The 7,414-nt window shown below is 65.0% G+C and overlaps 2 protein-coding genes across 2 annotated transcripts in view; both read right to left on the bottom strand.

Annotated features, from left to right (window-relative positions):
* Window positions 1-1,640, bottom strand: part of F751_6312 (Calcium-independent phospholipase A2-gamma) — a gene marked incomplete at both ends in the record, with an annotated part of 7,090 nt that extends 5,450 nt beyond the window's left edge. Inside the window, 3 exons of the mRNA XM_011403536.1 lie at window positions 313-485; window positions 633-1,403; window positions 1,543-1,640. Of these exons, the coding sequence (XP_011401838.1) occupies window positions 313-485; window positions 633-1,403; window positions 1,543-1,640 (1,042 nt within the window). The remainder of the gene's footprint in view (window positions 1-312; window positions 486-632; window positions 1,404-1,542) is intronic.
* Window positions 1,641-2,455: 815 nt separating this feature from the next.
* F751_6311 (Serine/threonine-protein kinase CTR1) lies at window positions 2,456-7,227 on the bottom strand (the record flags this gene model as incomplete). The annotated part of the gene is made up of 9 exons (XM_011403535.1): window positions 2,456-2,569; window positions 2,852-3,046; window positions 3,293-3,484; window positions 3,772-3,918; window positions 4,107-4,769; window positions 5,292-5,417; window positions 5,681-5,780; window positions 6,327-6,806; window positions 7,124-7,227. The coding sequence occupies 9 exons, from the start codon at window positions 7,225-7,227 to the stop codon at window positions 2,456-2,458; spliced, it is 2,121 nt and encodes a 706-aa protein (XP_011401837.1).
* Between the last annotated feature and the right edge of the window lie 187 nt (window positions 7,228-7,414).

Below are 7,414 nucleotides of genomic sequence, written 5' to 3'. Positions count from 1 at the left end.
TTCGGGTGGGTGCTGACATGGCGGCTTCCCACCTTGAGGAGGGGGGAGTGATGGGGGTGGGGCACATGCAAGCGGTGGCAGGAGGTCGGGGAAGGGCAGTGCTGTCAGTGGCTGTGAGCAACGTCGTGCTGAGCCCACTTCTGCTCATTGCACACTGGGAGGTGGAACCAAACAAGGGAGCTCCAGCTGGAGTCAAGGAGCTGAGGGTGTACACGCAGCTTTTACAAGGCCATTGTGACGAGACCATCACGCCGTTCCCGTCCTCCAGCTCTCCACTTTGCACCCCCTCACACACCCACTGCAGTGACTCACGCAGGGACCGGGAGAGGATGGGGTGGTGCCCCGCGCTGCGTCGCAGCATGAGCTCGAAGATGGGGCGAAGCCTGTCTGCCGCGCGCCGTGACTCCCCCCACAGGCCGTACCCCTGGCCAGACAGGGGCAGGAGCTGCACGGAGAGATCGGAGCCGTCCAGCGAGCTCGTCACCCTGAAGCAGATGGAGGGCAGGGAAGGTGGGCTTGGCACTGGTATGAGCAGCGTGCGACCATGCACGGCGTCGGTGCAGATGCCCACGCCCAGCACCGGCCCCACCCTGTTCGAGAGCCGCCCCGTTTACCCCTGCAAACCCAGCGACCTGAGGTTGGCGACGGACAGGTTGGTCAGCGCGGCGCAGGGCCCGATCTCCGGCAGCACCTCCAGCGGGTTGCTCAGCAGGCTCAGCGTGCGTAGCTGGCGCAGCGCTGCAAAGTTCAGGGGCACGTGGGTCAGCCTGTTGCCCTCCAGGCTCAGCGTGCGCAGCGAGGCGCACCGCGCCAGCTCCCCCGGGATGAGGCTGATGTCGTTGCCATCCGCGTGCAGGCTGCGCAGAGCGGTCAGCGACCCCAGCACGGGCGGCAGCAGCTTGAGGCCGCAGGCCGTCAGGTCCAGCGTGCGCAGCTCGCGCAGGGCCCCGACCGACGCAGGGAGCGCGCCCAGAGCGCTCCCCGCCAGGTCCAGGCGCGTGAGCCTGGCACCCAGGGCGCGCAAGACGTCCTGGTCGGCCCAGAGCGCGGCGGCGCCGGGGCCGCGCCAGCGCAGGGACCCCAGCGAGGCCAGGGGCAGCGCGCGCAGCGCGGCGCTCAGCGTCGCCACTTCCGGCGCCGAGGGGGGGGCGCCCACCTCCACGGAGTGCAGGACCAGCTTGTCGCGCTGGACGGTGAGGTCAGCGCGCACGCGCTCTGAGTGGAAGGAGGAGGCGTGGACCAGGCGGCGGGGGGAGGGGGCCTCGGCGGTGTGCAGCGTGAGGCGCGCAAACTCCTGCCAGAGGGAGGGGGCCTCTAGGGCCTCCCGCACCCGCGCCAGGACCTGGTCCCTGGGCTCTGCCGCCGGCCAGGACAGGGTGGTGGAGTGAAGGGAGGCTGGCGACCTGTTTATTTTGTGTGAGGGGGAAAGGAGCAACGTCCTGAGGTGCGCGGTGAGCCTCGGCAAGTGAGGTCGTGCCGTGGGCCAAAGCCGTGCTCGCCGCTAGGGAGGAATAAGCGCATGCATGCAATTGCTCGACGTACTCTTCATCATCTAGGTCACGCGCATGAGCTCCATCCACGAAGTCGAGCTTGAGGCTGACCAGCTCGACCTGGGTCTTGAAACTGATCTTGCCAAACATGGTCAGACCTCGAGGCACGAAGAACGCTAGCCATGCATGGCGGAAGTTAAAGTTTAAAGTACTAAGATCAACAACATGGAGCAACGAGATGTGGGGGCTGAAGCTCGACGTGTAATATCGATGGGGGTTGCCGTCCCCCAAAGATCGTCCCCGTCCTTGGTTGGAGAGGGCAAGTGGATACGTGGCACACCTGGACACTGATCAATTTCGTGCCAGCGACAACCTTACACAGGATATCCGGAAACAGCTGATCCCCTGGTTTCCATGACCTGGAAACTCATACCATGGCATGCACAGGCTGACCAGCTGAGGCGTAGCTGCCTCGCCTCATCCACCCACCTCTGCCTAAACCAGCCACTCACTCCCTGGCAGCGAACAGACATTGTAAAGAGTGTTTAAATTATGCAAAACTTATCATGGCATCCAGGACGCTCGCATGACGCACCGGCAAGCAGAGCATCCAGGGTCGAGGAACACAGGACCACCAGATGCTCCACATCTGGGACCCCAGGGATGGGGATTTTGTAAGTTTCAGGGAACGAGATGAAATGTTCGACGGAAAGCGTATGGTGGGGAAGGTTGGGCTTGGCCATACCCCCGTGGGCGAGCAGGTGAGTCCTGCCGTCGCGGACCCGGGGGGGGGCAGAAAACGGTATTCGAAGGTATAGTAAGGGATTCAATTGCACCGCGGCTTACCCCGTCCCACGTATATCAGGCTTTCTTCAGGCGGCAGGGTTGGCCTAGGGAGCTGCGGGGTCCTCGACACTGCATCGTAGGGCTTCTGCCCAGCTGCAGCATACCAGGGGGCTGCTGGGTCACTGCGAGGATCTTGGCCTCTGGGCACGCGCCATCTGGCCGAGCTTCTGCCCGATCCTGGCAAAGGAGGGGCGGTCGTTGGGGTCTGTGGCTAGGCACGACGCCATCAGCTCCTGCGGAAGAGGAGGGTGGGGTTGGTGAGAGAGGGAGGGACATCCATGTCTGAACCTGCTGCCTTCTGTACTCAAGAGGATCTTGGTTGTCGATCGTGTAGCCCGGGGTCACCGCCATCGGTCCATCCCTCGTGGAGCGTTCTCCTGTCCCTCGGCAAACGTCATCTGCCTCACAGGATGCACTTCGTGATCCCCCCCCCCGGCCAAGCCTCACGATTGCGCCCCTGCCATCAAGAACCAAAGCCGTATCAAGGGAACAACCCCCCAAAAAATAAAGCCCACCTGCAGCAGCGGCGGCACGCCCGACAGGCTCTTGACCGGCAGCGTCTGGCCCTCGCTGACCAAGGCATGGAGGACCTGGTGGTAGGAAAGCGTGTCCCAGGCCCGCTTCCCGGCGCACATCTCCCAGAGCAGGGTGCCGAAGCTCCAGACGTCCACCTCGTGGGTCATCGGCCCGCCGCGCAGCAGCTCCGGGGGCTGCAGGGAGGAAAGGATGGAGGGAGTTTTCGGGGGTGTAATGGGAGGAGCTAGAGGCTCCCACCTGGGAACACTCCTCGAGACTGTCGCTTTACTCCATGCAAAAGTCGAAGCAGGCATTCCCTCGGCAATCCCTCGGTCATGTCCTCCCCATACTGCACACCTGGCTTCCAAACACTGCCAAGAACCCTTGACCCCAAGCATCAACTCCACAGCACCTCCCCTCCCCCTCCCTTCCCTTCGCACCATGTGGGTGACGGTGCCATGCGGCGCGGAGTGCACCGACTGCATGCCGCGGATGCGGGACAGCCCGAAGTCGGAGACCATGGCCACCCAGCGCCGCGCATCGTTGGGCTGCGCGGTGAGCAGCACGTTGTTGCCCGACAGGTCGCCGTGGATGATGCCGCAGGAGTGCAGGTAGGCCAGCGCCCCCGCGATCTTTGGGAGGAAAGGGAGGAGTGGGAGGGGTGGGCGACGGCGGCGGCGGTGGAGCTGCCTGTTGGCCTCGAGCTGCGGGTCCTCACCTCGCAAGGCGCATCCGCACACGCTGCCCCGCAAAACCCGATGCCTCCCAAGCGCCGCACGATGTCATCGCCCACATCCACCCCAGGGCACAGCCCCCACCTGCCCTTCTGCTTCACACCATCTCGATGGGCCTTCCCACCTACACGCATTCCGTACCCCCCCCCCCCCCTCCTCACTCCGGATGACTAATCCCCGCCCACCTCCCCCGCAGTGCTCAGGATGGCCCGCAGGTTGGGCTGGCCGTCCTGCGCCAGGTCGCCGCGCTGCACGGCCTCGATCAGCGACCCACGGCTGCAGAAGGCCTGCACGATCCAGGTGGCGGAGTGCACCAGGCCGCGCGCGTCCACCTGGAGGATATTAATTTTGTGGGGAAAGGGGGGGTTGGTGAATGAATGTGTGCATGGCAGGGTGGGGGGCGTGGTGATGGGGCGGTGGGCACCCTGCAGTACCCACACACTCCCGCCCTCCACCCTGGTGCTCCGCGGCCCCCGCCAAGGCACACACACCCAAGCACAGACCCCCCTCGCCTCTTCACCTCGCCCTGGGTGCCGGCGTAGGCGTAGGTGGGCACGATGTGGGGGTGGGCCAGGGCGCGGCCCAGCGCGGCCTCCACCACGGCCGCGTGCGTGTCCTGCTCGGCGCGGACCTCCACGGAGCGCTGGCGCAGGAGGGCCCCCGCGCCCGGGTCTGCCCAGCACTCGACGATCTTGACGGCCACGCGGCCGCCATGCCACATGCCGCGGTAGGTGCGCCCCGAGCTGCCCACGCCGATGAGGCAGCCCAGCGTGACCTCGCGCATCAGCCCCGGGCGCTGCGCGAAGAGGTGCGCGGGCAGGGCCAGGCGGCGCGAGGCGGCCAGCCCGCCCACGGGCGTCTCCGCCACCAGCGCCGCGTCCATGCCCGACGCAATGGCCGCCACCATGGACCCGGCCAGGCGCTCGCGCTCCGCGCCGCTGGGCGCGCGCGCGCCGGGGGGCGGCGCGTCGGCGCGCCGCGCGACGCAAAAGTACATGGTCTCGCGCCGCGGGCCCTCCAGCGAGCCCAGCGCCGCGTGCGCGGTGGCGGCCGCGACGGCCGCCGGGTCCAGCTCCGAGTAGGAGGCCAGCGTGTCGCTCGCAGAGTCAAGAGAATCTTCGCGCACCACGGGGATGCCCAGGTCGGGCGTGGCCCCGGAGCGCAAGTGCGAGGTGTGCGCCGGCTTCAGGTCCAGCAGGATCGGGGCCGAGGCGGGGCCGCCCGGCGCGGAGGAGCCGGAGGACACGCCGCTGCTGGCGGTGTGGGGGTTGGAGGCGCTGGCGCCCGCAGCGGCGGGGCCCGAGCTTCTGGGATCGTCTGGGACTGGCCCGGGGCCGCCACCGCCGCCGTCCCTCTGGGCGCCAGAGCCGCCGACAGAGTCGCTCGGCGCCGTGGAGCCGCTGCCACCCCGCGTCGCGGCGCCGCGCCGCGGCACCACGCGCAGCGAGAAGGGCTCCAGCGTTGCGGCGGCCGCCTGCGCGGCAGCCAGCTGCCGCATGCTGGGCGTGCCGCTGCCCGACTCAGAGGCGGCGGTGGCGGCGCCGCCGCCGCCGGCCTCGCCGCCGCGTGCACCGCTGCCCGCGGGGGGCGCCGTGTCGTCCTCCGCCAGGCGGAACAAGGACCAGAAGGAGGGCAGCTCGGGCTGGAGGTAATCCACAAAGGCCTGACAGCCGGTCAGCTCGCCGGCGGGGGGGTTCATGTAGACCACGGGCCAGTGGCTGGGGCCGGTGTCAATCACCACGATGGGCTCCACCACCGCGTCCAGGGACTGCACAATGGAGTTTCGGTGCAGGGCGTAGTCGGTGATGGCCTCCTTCTGCAGGGCCAGGACCTGTGAGGATCATGGAGAATGAGGGGGGTGGGGGGCAGGGTCGGTGCCAAGATGTGCTTGATCGGTCCCTGCTCCCCCCGATTCACCCTACAACCACCCGTATCCTGACGGCTGACAGTGTGTGGGAGACAGTGCTGTTCCCCACGAAAGGAAAGTACAGCCTCCACGATTCCCTGCCTTGGAGGTGGCGCCACCCAAAAACCTCACATCAACTATGTAACAGCGGCAGCTACACCCTCCAGCCACCTGCTGCTCAACCCTACCTTGTCACGCTCCAGCTCCCGGGTCACTATCTCGGCAAACTGGGCCAGGATGGCATACATGTGCGGGGGAAAAGAGCGAGGCTTGAAGTCCACGAGGCACCTGGAAGGCAAAGTTATGGGGAAGGGGGGGGGATTGGAGGACGCTGAGGGTCTGCCCTGGGTTCCGTCATTCGTTGCATTAATCTCAGGCTGTTGCTACAAAATAAACATCACACATCCTAATCCGGTGGTTACTGCAGTGCAGAGCACACGGCAGGTCCCAGATAGGCTCCATGGGACCGAGGATAATTTCGGATCGTGCGCTTCAAACCCCCTTCGCACAAGCAGAAGATGAGTGACATGTAAGTCCCAGAAACAATTGCCCCGGAAAACAAAACCCATCTCACAGGGTGCCGTAGCTGGACCCATCAAAGCTTGAGATCAGGGGAGCACCAGCATAGAAAGAAATGTTGGGTGGTCCCTTCACAAAAGGGTTGTTCATAAATCTGGAAAAGGGAATGTAGGAGTGGGACATACACTACATTCAGTTACTGTCCCGGGGGTCGACTGTGCGTGCAGGTGGGCCCCAGAGCAAACTTGCATGCCGTCACGCAAGACTGGCAAGTGGCACTGGTGCCCACTCCATCGCCACACTTCCCCCACCCACCTGGGGTCCATCTGCACATTCTCCACGACCAGCAGCTTGGAGTCGTTGCAAGCAGACAGGCACTGGCACAACGTCATCTTGCGCGGGGCGCCGGGGGCCCAGTCCCCGGCACGGGACATGAAGTAGGCCATGTCGCCCTCGATGATGGACACCGTGGACAAGCCCACCCCAAAGATGCTCTTCACCAGGGCGGTGATGTTGTCGAAGCGGTTCTGGGGCGTGTGGAAGTCGACGCCCAGGCTGGCCAGGATCTCACTCCTCCGAGCCTCATTCAGCTCCAGCTGCCGGTGCATGAAGGTTTCGTAGTCGCTGACCGCCTTGTCGCTCAGGGAGGCCTGGGAGGCGCTGCGAATGATCGGACATGATTCAAAACGCAGGCCGTACCCCTCATCCCCGTCCTGCGCCTCCCCTGAATCCTCCTCGGGGGCCGACGGTGCAGGCCCGGGCTGGCCGGGGCTGGGGACGGGATGCTTCTGGGAACTCCGTCGAGCCTATTGTTGGAAGATGGGCATTGGCTCAATATACGCAAAGGATTGTTTGCCAACTCGATGAGAGGGTCCTGGGAGCGCACGCACCAGCACCTCACCGTACGGGTCGACACCTTGTTGCCCATACGCTCAACCCCACACTCCGAAGGCGGGACTCCACGCTCCTCCTGATAGGCGCTCGCGAGCCTGTACGAGCATACTATGCGAGTAGGCTAGCTCGTAAAGCTCATACTGATCGAGAAGTGCATTGCTAATGCCCATTTGCGCTTCACCCTTTCCCCACCCTCCCCCATACCACTTCCTTATCACGTGGGGTCCTCGCGCGCGCCCGTGAGCTCGAATCCCACCCCGTCAGCCTCATACACATCACCAGTGACATTGATCGATGCTGAATGAGGGGTGATCGGTGTCATGCCTTAGATTCAGGCCCGACCCGGCAATTACAGGCAGTCGCTGTCTCCAGATCACTCCCCATTTTGGCACTTTTGATGTGTACGGTTCTCCTGCCCGGGATGCCCGGGGCCATCCTCATCAGCAAGCAGCCACTGTGATCAATAACGAGCGTCGAATACAACCAGAAACGTTTATATGACCACCCTT

The sequence above is a fragment of the Auxenochlorella protothecoides genome (assembly GCF_000733215.1).
Source record: "Auxenochlorella protothecoides strain 0710 unplaced genomic scaffold scaffold86, whole genome shotgun sequence".
Classification (NCBI taxonomy): Eukaryota; Viridiplantae; Chlorophyta; class Trebouxiophyceae; order Chlorellales; family Chlorellaceae; genus Auxenochlorella; species Auxenochlorella protothecoides.
The sequence above is the reverse complement of the archived record's forward strand: the minus strand, read 5'-3'. Positions and strand labels throughout refer to the sequence as shown.